Source organism: Doryrhamphus excisus, linkage group LG1, assembly GCF_037039965.1.
Source record: "Doryrhamphus excisus strain RoL-2023G ecotype Guam linkage group LG1, RoL_Dexc_Guam_v1.1, whole genome shotgun sequence".
Taxonomy (NCBI): Eukaryota; Metazoa; Chordata; class Actinopteri; order Syngnathiformes; family Syngnathidae; genus Doryrhamphus; species Doryrhamphus excisus.
In genome coordinates this window covers 27,082,625-27,100,339 of record NC_136357.1, presented here as the reverse complement: position 1 = coordinate 27,100,339, position 17,715 = coordinate 27,082,625, and the positions used below count along the sequence as shown (strand labels likewise).

General features: G+C 34.8%; 1 protein-coding gene across 12 annotated transcripts in view; it reads right to left on the bottom strand.

Moving 5' to 3' along the window:
- The window catches only part of tjp1a (tight junction protein 1a), a 130,549-nt gene that overhangs the window by 21,690 nt on the left and 91,144 nt on the right, over nt 1-17,715 (bottom strand). For 11 of the 12 annotated variants that reach the window (XM_058078741.2, XM_058078745.2, XM_078792925.1 and 8 more), the window contains 9 exons: nt 17,367-17,535; nt 17,168-17,300; nt 12,410-12,546; nt 10,240-10,345; nt 8,999-9,149; nt 3,225-3,333; nt 2,927-3,146; nt 1,295-1,479; nt 779-874 (listed from right to left, as the gene is read on the bottom strand). In XM_058078741.2, the coding sequence (XP_057934724.2) occupies nt 779-874; nt 1,295-1,479; nt 2,927-3,146; nt 3,225-3,333; nt 8,999-9,149; nt 10,240-10,345; nt 12,410-12,546; nt 17,168-17,300; nt 17,367-17,535 (1,306 nt within the window). Of the gene's footprint in view, nt 1-778; nt 875-1,294; nt 1,480-2,926; nt 3,147-3,224; nt 3,334-8,998; nt 9,150-10,239; nt 10,346-12,409; nt 12,547-17,167; nt 17,301-17,366; nt 17,538-17,715 lie in introns of all 12 variants that reach the window. The other variant, XM_078792937.1, reaches the window with a different exon arrangement.

The following is a 17,715-nucleotide window of genomic DNA, read 5'->3' as shown; positions in this document are numbered from 1 at the left end:
ACTATATTTTCTTTCTCATATTTTCTAAATTATAATCTATTTTTCTTGAATATTTCAGCTCTATGCTACTAGAATGAAAGTATTTTTCTATTATTCATTACCAGTTTATGACTTTATATTTTATAATATAATAACATTTTCCGACTGTATTTTCTTTCTCATATTTTAAAAATTATAACATTTTTCTGGAATATTTCAGCTCTATGCTACTAAAATGACGGTATTTTTTCTATTATATATTACCAGTTTATGACTTTATATTTTATAATTATTTTCTTTCTCATATTTTCATAATTATAAAATTTTTATTGAATATTTCGGCTCTATGCTACTAAAATGACAATATTTTTTCCATTATATAATAATAATTTTCTTTCTCATATTTTCAAAATTATAACATTTTTCTTGAATATTTCAGCTCTATGCTACTAAAATGACTGTATTTTTTCTATTATATATTACCAGTTTATTATTGTAAATTTATATATTATAAAAAAAATCTCTGAAAATATGTTTATATTATATACATATACACAAATATATATATACACAGCTGTTTTTTTCTATTTCGGCTTTTTATTGAATATTTACTATTTCTCCGAATTATGACATTGTTACCATAATATTTTGACTTTAGTCTTGTAACATTAGAAATTTTTCCATAGCACAATTCTCCTCTATTTTGTTATATTTATATATATTAGATATATATATATATTTTTTAATATCACAACCGCACACATGAAGACAAAACCAGGACTGGTTTTTGACTACTTACTTGCCAGTTCGAAAATATCCGGCTCCTCTCGTGCCAGTTTTTCTCTCGCCACGTCTGCTATGGGTCCAAAGATGACCACGGGCCTCAGGAACCCAGCTGTGAGGGACCAAGAGGTCAAGGTGAAGGTCAAGGTCACGACTAGAGATGCACGATGCATGGCTTTTGACCGTCACATGACTACCACCCACATCACTTCTGTCAGGAGAACCAGAGTATAGAGGGGGAGGGAGCCACTTGGCGTGGCCCAGCAAGGTGCACCGTATTCGGGCACATGTGCCGAGCATCCGATGTGATGCCATGGAGGTCTTTGGCACACTTTTAAACTGTTCAGTTTCTGGGTTTTTGTGTGCTTAAAGTCCGCCCCCCCCCCCCCTCCTTCCACCCGCCGGAGCGCTTGATTTACTCACCCGTACAGTACAGATAATTGATATTATATACTAGTTCAGAGACCCCGCCCCCCCCAAAAAATGCAATCTAAACGTGCGATTCCCCCTCAACGCCTTGGACCGTGCTTACCTTCCCTCAGCACCACCCTCTCGTAGGCGGGGAACTTGGTCTGAACCGGCTGTGCCGACAGGTCCTCCCTGCTCTTTCGCAAATTCCTCTTTGAGCTTCGCAGGCCACGGAAGCGCCAGAAATCCGCTCTGTCGCCCCCTGGTGTTTTGGGGAGGGTGTACTGCACACTGGACAGCTGCTCAGCCCTGAAGCAAAGTAGGAGAGTTGGGATTCGTTGTTAGGACCTTCAAAAGAAACGCTAAGGTGGTTCAGTTACAGTACGCTTCAGTTTACATGGGATTGACAAAAATGTGTCTTGGTTTTCATACGTTGTCTTGGTTATTGTACGGCCAAACGCTTTTGCAATATTGTGTTGTCAAACAGAGCATTCTTGCATTAGTGACTCTCTGAGTGGAGTGGAAAGTGGACACTACAGACAGATTCATCAACTGTCTTTATTATGTGTTTAACTCCGTGTCTGTCTCCTTTTTCGCGTCGGAGCTGTGCGCCCCGCAATGAGGCGTTCAAAGGCAATGCGCACTGAGTGTTAGTCTGTGTTTTGTTTTGGTTTAAGTCAATACAGCTGCAAAATAACACAATGTGAAACCAAAAGAAGTTGCAGAAAGTTTCCCATTAAAATTAAAATTAAAATTAAAATTAAAATTTTTCAAAATATCACAACTTCATTATTTTGAATGAGTTTCCGATTACATTTCCAATTAAAATTAAAATTTTTAAAAATATCACAACTTGATTATTGTGAATGAGGTTCAGATTACATTTTCAATTAAAATTAAAATTAAAATTTTTAAAAATATCACAACTTGATTATTGTGAATGAGTTTCCCATTACATTTAAAATTAAAATTTTTAAAAATATCACAACTTCATTATTGTGAATGGGGTTCCGATTACATTTCCAATTAAAATTAAAATTAATAAAAAATAAAAATTTTTAAAAATATCACAACTTCATTATTGTGAATGAGGTTCCGATTACATTTCCAATTAAAATAAAATTATTTTTTTTAAAAATCACAACTTCATTATTGTGAATGGGGTTCCGATTTCATTTCCAATTAAAATTAATAAAAAATTAAAATTAAAATTTTTAAAAATATCACAACTTCATTATTGTGAATGAGTTTCTGATTACATTTCCAATTAAAATTATTATTTTTTTTAAATATAACAACTTCATTATTGTGAATGAGTTTCGGATTACATTTCCAATTAAAATTTAAAATTATTTTTTTTTTAAATAACACAACTTCATCATTGTGAATTTAAAAAAAATAAAATTAATTTTAATTTCTAAAAATTAAAATTACAATTTTTTCAATTAATTTTAATTGCATCCGGGAACTTCTCGCATTCTCAAAAAAAAAATGGCATACTGCCATTGTAGACACACCGAATACTCAAAAAGTTACTACGAGTAGTAGGTGAGTATGCGGTTTCGAACACAGCCATGGATAAAGGTAAACCTGCAAACCCACCCGCAACCCACCCGTGCGTCCGCATCAGTTGATGTAAACAAACGCATCCAATCATTTCTATATGGGCGAAACATGGAAGGCGAATCGAAGTACAAAGTTTGTAGTCCAATCGTCCAATTGAATCGTCCGGGTCCCAAAAAAAAGGGGGACTCACCTGTTCTTGTTGGGGATGATGCCCCTCTCCACTTCCTGATGGTTCTTCCCGATGCGGATAGCAAGCCAGGAGCCTAGCTTGCCGTTGTAGAGCGTGTCCACCACACGGAACACCTCGCCCTTGTTGAAGCTCAATCCATACGGCGACTCTTTTTCGTATTCAAAATGTGTGCGGATGTAGAAGGAGTCGCCGACGTCCGATTCCACTATTCTGCGGTACACTAAAGCGGATGTAAAAAAATAAATAAATAAATAAAATGTGAAATGATTCTGGAAAAGATGGCCGACGTGGTGCTCACCATCTTTCTTCTTCTGAGCCAGGATTGTAACTTCCTCTCCTCTCGGCAGATCAAGCAGGAATAGCACCGCCTCCTCCCGGATAATGTTGGCAAAGTCCACATTGTTCACCTGCCAGCACGAAAAAAAAAAAATTCAAATAACAATTTGTACTACGCTACTACACTGTGTGTGTACGCTAGTGGACCCCGCCTCCACCCACCGAGACACACAGACTGTATGACCGACAAAAGGGAAAGCCTGAAGCTGAGTTCATTTTTATTTATTGTGTGATTAATTCATTTATTTATACATTTTATTATATTTATTTATATATAATATTTCAACTTTACGCAGTTTTTTTTTTTAGCTTTGTTAAAATTTTCTTTTTTTTTTTTTTTTAACAAATATTTCACAATTTTTTTCTCCTAAGAAAACCCACACATGCAAACTCCACACAGAGATGGCCGAGAGTGGAATTGAACTCGGGTCTTTTTTTTTTTGTAGTTCCATGTTTGAATAGTCATATGTTCTAAATCCATCTAAATGACCTAAAAAATATTTATTTTTTCACATAATATTTCAACTTTATGCAGTTTTTTTTTTTTTTTAGTTTTGTGTAATTTTTTTTTTTTTTTTTTTTTTTTACAAATATTTCACAATTTTTTTCTCCTAAGAAAACCCACACATGCAAACTCCACACAGAGATGGCCGAGAGTGGAATTGAACTCGGGTCTTTTTTTTTTGTAGTTCCATGTTTGAATAGTCATATGTTCTAAATCCATCTAAATGACCTAAAAAATATTTTTTTTCACATAATATTTCAACTTTATGCAGTTTTTTTTTTTTTAGTTTTGTGTAATTTTTTTTTTTTTTTTTTTTTTACAAATATTTCACAATTTTTTTCTTTTAAGAAAACCAGAGATGGCCGAGAGTGGAATTGAACTCGGGTCTCCCAGCTGTGAGGCCTGTGGGCTAACCACTCGATCACCGTGCAACCATAAATAGCTCTGAAATGTACGAGCAGGAATTTTTCATATTTGTCAAATTATTAAAATCAAAAAATATTTATCAAAGTGAAAGTTGAGGGGTTTTTTTTTTTGTTTGAAACTGATATTTTCCTGAAACTTACCTACGTTCTACCGCTGATTACGAAAATTTTTGGTAGTTCCATGTTTGAATTTTCAAAATCCATCTAAATTACCTAAAATAGTTTTTTTTTCACATAATATTTCAACTTTATGCAGTTTTTTTTTTAAGTTTTGTGTAATTTTTTTTTATAAATATTTCAATTTTTTTTTCTTTTAAGAAAACCCACAGATGCAAACTCCACACAGATGGCCGAGAGTGGAATTGAACTCGGGTCTCCTAGCTGTGAGGCCTGTGGGCTAACCACTCGTCCGCTGTGCAGACATAAATAGTTCATATTTGTCAAATTATTAAAATCAAAAAATATTTGTCAAAGTGAAAGTTGAGCCTTTTTTTTGGTTTGAAACTGATATTTTCCTGAAACTTACCTTTTTTTTTTTTAGTTTTGTGTATTTTTTTTTTTTTTTTTTTTTTTACAAATATTTCAATTTTTTTTCTTTTAATAAAACCCACGCATGCAAACTCCACACAGAGATGGCCGAGAGTGGAATTGAACTCGGGTCTCCTAGCTGTGAGTCCTGCGGGCTAACCACTCAACCACCGTGCAACCATAAATAGCTCTGAAATGTACTAGCAGGAATTTTTCAAAAGTGTGAGCCGCGCCTACCCTGAGGGGTGCCAGATGGGCGGCACTTGGAAAGCTTGTAGTGAGAAGAATACGACAGGAAAACAAAGTTCCGCCTTAAGCCCACCAGATGATTCCCAGCGACTCGGAGTAGCCGTCCGGCTTTCCGTGCCATCTGCCCGCCCGTGAGGGAAGCATGTGGATAGGCTCAAAAGTGGCGACAACGGCGTAAAGAAACAATGTTTGTTAATCAGCACGGCCTTGGAGTTGCGATTACAATGTTTAGACTTTGGAAAAACCCCAAGTCCAAGTCCGAGTTCTGTGACAAATAACAAAAATGGCTGAATCGGGGGAGTTAGGCAAAGTTAAAAATCTGTTTGTCATCAGAAGCTGCACAACGTTTCCTCTCCTGGTCTCAACCCCCCCCCCCCCCCCCTCATGTCCTTCAGATTTTTTTTTCCTATTGTTTCCTTTTCTTTTTAAATAATCTTTGTAAATTATTTTTTTAATGTATTATTTTTTATTATTTTTTTCACAATATTATGCCTTTATCCCCTTAGCATTATATTTCAAGAAAAAAACTGTGGTGAAAAGGCGTTTTAATTGGTATTAATTTCATTATTTTCAGATTTTTTTTTCTATTGTTTACTTTTCTTTTTAAATAATCTTTGTAAATTATTTTTTTTGTTACTGTACTATTTTTTAAAATATTTTTTATAATTATTTTTTTCACAATATTATGCCTTTATCCCCTTAGCATTATATTTCGAGAAAAAAACTGGTTAAAAAGCATTTTTAGTATCAATTTCATTATTTTCAGATTTTTTTTTCTATTGTTTCCTTTTCTTTTTAAATAATCTTTGTAAATTATTTTTTTTATTGTATTATTTTGTATAATTATTTTTTTTCACAATATTATGCCTTTATCCCCTTTGAATTATATTTCGAGAAAAAAACTGGTGAAAAAGCGTTTTTAGTATCAATTTCATTATTTTCAGATTTTTTTTTCTATTGTTTCCTTTTCTTTTTAAATAATCTTTGTAAATTATTTTTTTATTGTATTATTTTTTTATAATTTTTTTCCCCACAATATTATGCCTTTATCCCCGTAGCATTATATTTCGAGAAAAAAACTGTGGTGAAAAAGCGTTTTATTAGTTCAATTTCATTATTTTCAGATTTTTTTTCTATTGTTTCCTTTTCTTTTTAAATAATCTTTGTAAATTATATTTTCATAACATGAAACATATGAACATAACATCCATTTTATTCAAGTTTTATATACGTATATTTCAAGAAAAAAAACTGTGGTGAAAAAGCGTTTTATTAATATCAATTTCATTATTTTCAGATTTTTTTTTCTATTGTTTCCTTTTCTTTTTAAATAAACTTTGTAAAAAAAAATTTTTATTGTATTATTTTTTATAATTTCGAGAAAAAAACTGGTGAAAAAGCGTTTTATTAGTATCATTTTCATTATTTTCAGATTTTTTTTCTATTGTTTCCTTTTCTTTTTAAATAATCTTTGTAAAAAAAAAATTTTATTGTATTATTTTTTATAATTTTGAGAAAAAAACTGTTGAAAAAGCGTTTTATTAATATCAATTTCATTATTCTCAGATGACTAAAAGCTAAAAATCTGTTTGTCATCAGAAGCCGCACAACGTTTCCCCTCCTGGTCTCAACCGCCTCCCCCTCATGTCCTGCAAGCCTCCCAAATACAATAAGTGCTGTTTATTGACTTTGCTTGTGGGGGGGCGGGGAGCGGCGGAAGCAAAACCACATGGGCTGAATCGCTGGACTTCAGAATGATACCTTCATCCTTTTTTTCCAGAAAACAGAAACGATTTGATGTCTTTATCTTTTATCGCCAGCACACCGGGCGGACAAAAAGACCCCAAGAACAATGTCCAGGAAATTTGGACATGTTTGTCCGCACACGCAAAAAAACAAAGCGAACCGAAACAGAAGCCAAACCACGACGCCGTCATACTGTGATGTCATCTTTACGCGGTCCTTACTTCGAGTCCACGCAGAATAGAATTCCGAATAGTCTACAATAACGGCTAAGAATCTGGCATCAATAGCGTCTCCGTCATCCAGTCCAAAACACAAAGAAAACCGTTGAAGGGGGGTCAAGGGACCGAGAAGGACTTCTATTGTGTCCTCAACACTTGGGACACAAGTGGAGTCTTAGAACCCGAGGCACGGCTTGGTAATGACTCACAGACTTACTGATAAAGTACATTGTACTGTATTGCCCCCACAGAGTCCCATTGCTTTGTTAAAGATAGCGTGGGCAGCTAACACGGGTTAGCTACCAGATGTTCCTCCCACTGTGATGGGATGTGGAGAAAAAAAAAATAAACAAAACGACAGTTTTCATTTTTCCGGAGACAGATGACATTAATATTTCATGATTGATATCCATCTAAAAATGAATAATTATGTTAGCATGCTAACATTAGCATGTTCACACCTAGCATGATAGCATCCATCCATCCATCCAAAAATGAATAATTATGTTAGCATGCTAACATTAGCATGTTAACACCTAGCATGATAGCATCCATCCAAAAATGAATAATGTTAGCATGCTAACATTAGCATGTTAACACCTAGCATGATAGCATCCATCCATCCGAAAATTTATAATTATTGAATTAATATGATTATGTTAGCATGCTAACATTAGCATGTTAACACCTAGCATGATAGCATCCATCCAGCCATCCAAAAATGAATAATTATGTTAGCATGCTAACATTAGCATGTTAACACCTAGCATGATAGCATCCATCCATCTGAAAATTTATAATTATTGAATTAATATGATTATGTTAGCATGCTAACATTAGCATGTTAACACCTAGCATGATAGCATCCATCCATCCGAAAATGAATAATTATTGAATGAATATAATTATGTTAGCATGCTAACATTAGCATGTTAACACCTAGCATGATAGCATCCATCCATCCGAAAATGAATAATTATTGAATGAATATAATTATGTTAGCATGCTAACATTAGCATGTTAACACCTAGCATGATAGCATCCATCCATCCGAAAATGAATAATTATTGAATGAATATGATTATGTTAGCATGCTAACATTAGCATGTTAACACCTAGCATGATAGCATCCATCCATCCATCCAAAAATGAATAATTATTGAATGAATATAATTATGTTAGCATGCTAACATTAGCATGTTAACACCTAGCATGATAGCATCCATCCATCCGAAAATGAATAATTATTGAATGAATATGATTATGTTAGCATGCTAACATTAGCATGTTAACACCTAGCATGATAGCATCCATCCATCCATCCAAAAATGAATAATTATTGAATGAATATAATTATGTTAGCATGCTAACATTAGCATGTTAACACCTAGCATGATAGCATCCATCCAAAAATGAATAATTATTGAATGAATATAATTATGTTAACATGCTAACATTAGCATGTTAACACCTCGCATGATAGCATCCATCCATCCATCCAAAAATGAATAATTATTGAATGAATATAATAATGTTAGCATGCTAACATTAGCATGTTAACACCTAGCATGATAGCATCCATCCATCCAAAAATGAATAATTATTGAATGAATATAATTGGGGCGGCACGGCGGTCTAGTGGTTAGCGTGCAGACCTCACAGCTAGGAGACCAGGGTTCAATTCCACCCTCGGCCATCTCTGTGTGGAGTTTGCATGTTCTCCACCGTGCATGCGTGGGTTTTCTCTGGGTACTCCGGTTTCCTCCCACATTCCAAAAACATGCTAGGTTAATTAGCGACTCCAAATTGTCCATAGGTATGAATGTGAGTGTGAATGGTTGTTAGGTATTAGCATTGTAACATTAGCATAGCTATTACGCTAGGTGTTCGATGTGCATTATCATGCTAGCATTTTGTTGCGAATTTCAAGAAGATGAACTTAAGCAGACACTAACTGCTATCGGGCTAGGTGTTAACATGCTAATGTTAGCATGCTAACATAATTATATTCATTCAATAATTATTTTTGGGTGGATGGATGGAGTGTGATTGAGGTGCTTCGTACCCTGAGAATCTGGTCCCCTTCTTCGAGCCCCTCCTTGGCTGCAGGACTGTCCTCCAGAACCCCCGCTACAAATATCCCCACGTCGTTGCCCCCGGCGAGGCGAAGACCGACACTCTCTCCCTTTTTGAACTTGACGAGCTTCATACTCGGTCTGAAAGAAGAAAGAAGAAAATAGTCATTATTATTATTATCATCGTCATTATTATTATTATTATCATCGTCATTATTATTATTATTATTATTATATTTGTAGCAAGGCCACTTGTTCCCTATTATGAAGTGCGAATGGCTTTATGTAAAAATCACATTAATAAAAAAGGTTCCCAAAAAAATAAACATTCCTTTTATTCAAGAAATATATATATATATATATATTTATTTATATTTCAAGAAAAAAACTGTGGCGAAAAAGCGTTTTATTAGTATCAATTTCATTATTTTCAGATTTTTTTTCTATTGTTTCCTTTTCTTTTTAAATAATTTTTGTAAAATATTTTTTTATTGTATTATTTTTTATATATTTTTTTTCACAATATTATGCCTTTATCCCCGTAGTATTATATTTCAAGAAAAAAAACTGTGGTGAAAAAGCGTTTTATTAGTATCAATTTCATTATTTTCAGATTTTTTTTTTCTATTGTTTCTTTTTCTTTTTAAATGATATTTGTAAATTATTTTTTTTATTTTTTTATTATTTTTTATTTTTTCATAATTATTTTTTTTTCACAATATTATGCCTTTATCCCCATAGCGTCATATTTCAAGAAAAAAACTGTGGTAAAAAAGCGTTTTATTAATATCAATTTCATTATTTTCAGATTTTTTTTCTATTGTTTCTTTTTCTTTTTAAATAATCTTTGTAAATTATTTTTTTTATTGTTTTATTTTTTATTATTTTTTCATAATTATTTTTTTTTCACAATATTATGCCTTTATCCCCATAGCGTCATATTTCAAGAAAAAAACTGGTAAAAAAGCGTTTTATTAATATCAATTTCATTATTTTCAGATTTTTTTCCCATTGTTTCCTTTTCTTTTTAAATAAATTTTGTAAATTATATTTTCATAATATTATGCCTTTATTATCCCCATAGCATTATTACGTTTTCCACAACCTTACATTGAAAAAAATGTTTTAAAAAAATGTGTCTATTTTGTCTTATTTGTTTGTCATAAATTTGCAACTTTAAAAATCTTTATTTAAAAATATTTTTTTTTAATATTTTTGAGAAGATATTGACCTGAGGATACTGTCATCGTGAGCGGCGCTGGGCACAGGTGCATCAGAGGGGCTGACTGGCAGGTCCACGTCCGGCTGGCCAGGCTGTGCGTACACAGGCTTTGGTTCTGCCCAAAAATGCAAACACAGAGGGGGTCACGGTTCGAGTCCCTGGGGAAGAAAATGCCATCGCAGTTTTCTGGTCTTGTCATTATTATTAAGCATTGTTTTTTTTTTTTTGCAGACATTTATCTGTTTATCTTCAAAATAACTTAAGCTCTGTATGCATTGCATTTGGGTGAAATTTTCAGAAATTGTTAAAAATATGATATGTAAAAACTGATAAAATTTTGGCTTTCAGGATCCAGGAATTTTTTTTTTATGATTCTATAACACTGCGAGATTTTGCATATAACTCCGCAAAAAAAATGGTCAGAGCATTTATCATGCTAGCTGTTAGCACACTAGCATTTTCGCGGCTATACACATATATAAATACTAGGTGTTAGCATGCTCGCATTCGTATGCTAGCATTGTAGCATAGTAGCATTTTTTGTTTTCATGGGTTGACGCAAACACTTACCACTATCGTGCTATGTATTAGCATTCTAACATTAGCATAGCTATTAGGCTAGGTGTTCCGTGTGCATTGTCATGCTAGCATTTTGCGGCTATTTTGTAGAATACGAACTTAAGCAGGCATCAACTGCTATCATGCTAGGTGTTAACATGCTAACATTAGCATGCTAGAATTTTGTTGTGATTTTCAAGAATACGAACTTAAGCAGATATTAACTGCTATCATGCTAGGTGTTAGCATGCTCGCATTCGTATGCTAGCATTGTAGCATAGTAGCATTTTGAAGTTTTCACGGGTTGACGCAAACACTTACCACTATCGTGCTATGTATTAGCATTCTAACATGAGCATAGCTATTATGCTAGGTGTTCCGTGTGCATTGTCATGCTAGCATTTTGTTGCGATTTTCAAGAATACGAACTTAAGCAGACATCAACTGCTATCGTGCTAGGTGTTAACATGCTAACATTAGCATGATAGCATTTTATTGCAATTTTCAAGAATACTAACTTAAGCAGACATCAACTGCTATCATGCTAGGTGTTAACATGCTAACATTAGCATGCTAGCATTTTGCGATTTTCAAGAATACGAACTTAAGCAGACATCAACTGCTATCGTGCTAGGTGTTAACATGCTAACATTAGCATGCTGGCATTTTGTTGCGATTTTCAAGAATACAAACTCAAGCAGACACTAACTGCTATCGTGCTAGGTGTCAACATGCTAATCTTAGCATGCTAGCATTTTGTTGCGATTTTCAAGAATACTGACTTAAGCAGACATCAACTGCTATCATGCTAGGTGTTAACATGCTAACATTAGCATGCTAGCATTTTGTTGCGATTTTCAAGAATACGAACTTAAGCAGACATCAACTGCTATCATTATAGGTGTTAACATGCTAACATTAGCATGCTAGCATTTTGTTGCAATTTTCAAAAATACGAACTTAAGCAGACATCAACTGATATCGTGCTAGGTGTTAACATGCTAACATTAGCATGCTAGCATGTTGCGATTTTCAAGAATACGAACTTAAGCAGACATCAACTGCTATGGTGCTAGGTGTTAACATGCTAACATTAGCATGCTAGCATTTTGTTGCAATTTTCAAGAATACGAACTTAAGCAGACATCAACTGCTATCGTGCTAGGTGTTAACATGCTAACATTAGCATGCTGGCATTTTGTTGCGATTTTCAAGAATACGAACTCAAGCAGACATCAACTGCTATCGTGCTAGGTGTTAACATGCTAACATTAGCATGCTAGAATTTTGTTGCGATTTTCAAGAATACGAACTTAAGCAGACATCAACTGCTATCATGCTAGGTGTTACGATTAAGATATGCCTTTAACATGCTAACATTAGCATGCTAGCATTTTGTTGCGATTTTCAAGAATACGAACTTAAGCAGACATCAACTGCTATCATGCTAGGTGTTAACATGCTAACATTAGCATGCTAACAATTATATATTATAACATTATTATATATATATAATTATATATTTTCAGAGGTAGGTTGGGAATGTTAACAATAGCATTGTTAGCATTGCTCAAGTCATTTAAACCCTTCCAAAGCTATCATTCCAAAGAAATAAAACTACCAGGCAGTGGAGGTAACTGTTTGTCGTCTCTGGAGCTGGCTTGATCGCTAGCCTGAGACAAGACGCCGTCGTCAGAACTTTTGACCGGCGTGGACATCGCTCCCGGCTTGGAGCGCTCCTCGTCTCGACTTCGATGGCTGAAAAAAAAAAATGTATAAAATTCGAAATTACATTTGGATGAATGAACAATGTTGCCGGGTGCTAGCCAGATCTGCTACTTTTTAAAAAGTAAACAGTACTGGTTGTTGTCAGTGACCCCCCCCCCCCTTCCCACCCCCACCACAAAGCTCCCCTAGTACCAAAACACATTTACAGGAACATGAATTATGTGTACTATATTGTGTAATAGGACTGTAAAGCTACTATAGGGGTGTTATTTCATGTACAGAGGTCTCTAATATTCACTATAGAGGCCCATAAACGGGTTTTCTACACTGAAACTACAAAAATATTCTATTTATAAATAAGAAAGCCAACTTTGCAGAATTACTGCTCTTTTTTTCCATCTCGGAATATTGCCCCCCCCCCCCCCCCACCACCACCACCACCACCACCACCAAGCTCCCCTAGCACCAAAACACATTTACAGGAACATGAATTATGTGTACTATATTGTGTAATAGGACTGTAAAGCTACTATAGGGGTGTTATTTCATGTACAGAGGTCTCTAATATTCACTATAAAGGGCCATAAACGGGTTTTCTACGCTCAAACTACAAAAAATATTCCATTTATAAATAAGAAAGCCTACTTTGCAGAATTACTGCTCTTTTTTTCCATCTCGGAATATTGCCCCCCCCCCCCCCCCCCACCACCACCACCACCACCACCACCAAGCTCCCCTAGCACCAAAACACATTTACAGGAACATGAATTATGTGTACTATATTGTGTAATAGGACTGTAAAGCTACTATAGGGGTGTTATTTCATGTATAGAGGTCTCTAATATTCACTATAAAAGGGCCATAAACGTGTTTTCTATGCTCAAACTACAAAAAATATTCCATTTATGAATAAGAAAGCCTACTTTGCAGAATTACTGCTCTTTTTTTCCATCTTGGAATATTACTTATCTATGTAGGATTACTGTTTAAAAGTTATAGTCATGGTACTGAAGGTACACTGCAAGAGAAAATGGAAAACCTGACTACTTCGTTCAATTTTCTGTTGGGATTGGGAAAAAGTAAACAGGGTTTATCTTTATGTGTTTGTGTGTGTGAGAGAGAGAGACAGCAAAGAAGGGGGGGGTGGACGAGGGGGGGGGGGTCCTACGAAGAGAATGAGAGCGAGGCAAAGAAAAGAACGAGCCGTGCTACTTAAAAACAATAGGTGAATTCCAATCTCATCACATGACCGCCTGCCGCAGCTCAACTTGGCATTGTACTCGCACCCTTTATGTACCCTATACTTTATATATCCATTATTTGCCTTCTTTGGGCTTCACAATGTGTGTACCGCTTTAAATTTCTAGGAATAACAATGTGGAAATATGGACTAATAACTATAAAAGTAATCTTCACTCGCTAAATGTACTGCAAAAAAAAAAAGGTCAGTAAGGATAATTCATAACGGCGCCTACAGAGAACATACTAACTCCTTATTTCTAAAAAATAAAATAAAACTAAAATACAACAAAAATAAATAATTAAAATAAAATAAATATAAATCACTTAAATTAAAATAACAATAAAAAACTTTGGTACGTGACAAAAAATAAAAAAAATATAAAAAATAAAATAAAACTAAAATGAAAAATAAAAATACTGAATATTTTCATAGTACAAAACACTATTTTGAGTTTGCATGTTCAACCCCCCGTGCATGCGTGGGTTTTCTCTGGGTACCCCGGTTTCCTCCCACATTCCAAAAACATGCTAGGTTAATTAGCGACTCCAAATTGTCCATAGGTATGAATGTGAGTGTGAATGGTTGTTTGTCTATATGTGCCCTGTGATTGGCTGGCCACCAGTCCAGGGTGTACCCCGCCTCTCGCCCGAAGACAGCTGGGATAGGCTCCAGCACCCCCGCGAACCTCGTGAGGATAAGCGGTAGAAAATGAATGAATGAATGAAAACACTATTAGAGCCCTCTAGACATGAAATAACACCCCTACAGTCACTTTTACACTCTTGAGCAGGCTATGGAATCAGAGACATAACAGATGGCCACCGCTAGCATGGCAAGCTAGCTAACCAGTTGCCTTTGCGATGTACTTATTCTAGACTTAATAAACTGTTTCAAGTGGAGTGGGAAGAAAGACAAAAGGGACCAAAAATTTACCACCTCCACACTAAATGAGAGGCTTGGCTCTGCTGGCCAACTGATGCCTGGTGACCAGAATGTTACATTTTTAGTCAACCATAGTCAAACAGCAACCGTTGAGTATGTTTTGAAAAAATAAAAATAAAAATAAAAATAAAAATAAAAATAAAAATAAAAATAAAAATAAAAATAAAAATAAAAATAAATAATTAAAACAAAATAAATCACTTAAATTATATTAGGAAAGCAGGAAGTGAACAAATGTAACAGTTACTGATTGTAAAAGTACCAGATGGAGGGGTAGGATTTAATAAGCTTTGCTTCTTCCTACTCCTTTTGGACATGTGGAACTGTGAACTGATTATGTGATGCATTCAATTGTAATCGGATGCATGTTCAAATGAAATTAAACCATTATCATTACCTAAACTAAGCTGTACTACAAATTGCAGTACATCATGTACATTAAAAGAAGAACAGGAAGAAACATCTAATAGCTACTGTAAAGTGATACAATAAATGTTATCATTATTGTTATAATAATAAAAAAGTAATATTAATTTTATATAATATTTAAATATTATTATATTATTAATAAATAATACAAATATTTTTAAATAATAATAATAAAAAAAGATTACTCACACACATCTCTGGCTAAGCTGCACCATTTTAGCCGATTCTAAAAATAAACTCTCAGTTGTAGATCCTGCGCATGGAGAGAGTTTGAAATGGTCCGCTCCATTGAAAAAACAGCACACAGTGTCTGGTCCGAGGGAAAATAACGCGTCTAAGCCCTGCAGCCAATCAGGTTAAGCGAACCATCTGGCCTCCGGCAAAGCACTGTGGGAAGTATGTCAAATTCCTTTCATCCTTCTGAAACGGAGAGATAATGAAACATTCGCTCACGGTCACAGTCGAGTGGCCGTTCATATATTGCTGGTCTTGCTTTTTTATTTTTTATTATTTTTTATATATTTTTTTTCACAATATTATGCCTTTATCCCCATAGCATTATATTTCAAGAAAAGCTAATGTTAGAAGAGCGTTTTATTAGTATCAATTTCATTATTTTCAGATTTTTTTTCTATTGTTTCCTTTTCTTTTTAAATAATCTTTGTAAAGATTTTTTTATTTTATTATTTTTATTATTTTTTATAAAAAAAATTCACAATATTATGCCTTTATCCCCGTAGCGTTATATTTCAAGAAAAAACTGTGCTGAAAAAGTGTTTTATTAATATTAATTTCATTATTTTCAGATTTTTTCTATTGTTTCCTTTTCTTTTTAAATAAATATTGTAAATTATATTTTCATAATATTATGCCTTTATCCCCATAGCATTATTACGTTTTCCACAACCTCATATTGAAAAAAATGTTGAAAAAATGTGTCTATTTTGTCTTATTTGTTTCTCATAAAATTGCAAGTTTAAAAATATTTATTTTAAAATATTTAAAAAAATATTTCAAATCTATGCTGCTAAAATGACTCTCGGAATTCTGTCACTTTTACTTAGAATATTTTTTTTTTTCTAAAAATGTCATTACGCACAGTTATCTTTTTGTTCTTTGTTCTTTTGTTCTTTTTGGTTAACTCCCAAGCATCCTCTGATGACTGTGCGTCAAAGAAAAGGAAAGCCATCACCGAGGAAGTGAAATTTCCATGTGTTCTTCTTGTGCAATGATACAACGAGGAATGACTTAGTCACTTTTGTTCTTTTTGGTTAACTCCCAAGAATCCTCTGATGAGTGTGCGTCAAAGAAAAGGAAAGCTATCACTAAGGAAGTGAAATTTCCATGTGTTCTTCTTGTGCAATGATACAACGAGGAATGACTTAGTCACTTTTGTTCTTTTTGGTCAACTCCCAAGCAAGCTCTGATTACTGTGCGTCAAAGAAAAGGAAAGCCATCACCGAGGAAGTGAAATTTCCATGTGTTCTTCTTATGCAATGATACAACGAGGAATGACTTAGTCACTTTTGTTCTTTTTGGTTAACTCCCGAGAATCCTCTGATGAGTGTGCGTCAAAGAAAAGGAAAGCCATCACCAAGGAAGTGAAATTTCCATGTGTTCTTCTTGTGCAATGATACAACGAGGAATGACTGAGCCACTTTTGTTCTTTTTGGTCAACTCCCAAGCAAGCTCTGATGAGTGTGCGTCAAAGAAAAGGAAAGCCATCACTGAGGAAGTGAAATTTCCATGTGTTCTTCTTGTGCAATGATACAACGAGGAATGACTGAGCCACTTTTGTTCTTTTTGGTCAACTCCCAAGCAAGCTCTGATGACTGTGCGTCAAAGAAAAGGAAAGCCATCACCGAGGAAGTGAAATTTCCATGTGTTCTTCTTGTGCAATGATACAACGAGGAATGACTGAGCCACTTTTGTTCTTTTTGGTTAACTCCTAAGCATCCTCTGATGAGTGTGTGTCAAAGAAAAGGAAAGCCATCACTGAGGAAGTGAAATTTGACAGATCAGCAGCGTTCCGCCTACCTGCCGTTGGTGATCTGCCGAGGCGATAGCCGGAGATGATCGGATGCCTCGTTCTTGTCAGGTGAGCGTGATCGCCCCCGGCCGAGGGAGCGATTGGAATGGTCCGATGTCAACGAATGTATTTCCGAAATGTCTGCGGAAAGCAATTTAGCACGGAATCAGTTCCCTGGACAATAATAAATCCCGACGGTGGTCTTACCATCTCTGTCGGAGTTATTGGCCGATGGAATGCTGTCATCCAAGTCGGGAATGTTGAGCAGCGTGGCGCGGTCGTCTCTCTGCACAACCATCTTTAACTTGCCCTTTGATCTCTCAATCAGCTTCTTGGCATCTATCAATGATAGGTTCTCAGTAACTGTGCCATTGATCTGGTAATGGAGAGGGGGGGGTGGGAGGGGGGGTCGGCGTTAGGTCACACTTTCATTCTGAAGCGTCCCAAATGTGTCACAAAGGAGATGGATGGAATTTGCGCCGATTTGTTGATCATCACTCATCAACTTAACATCACTCTACAAGCCACAATTTAGGGGTGTGTATTGGAAAGAATC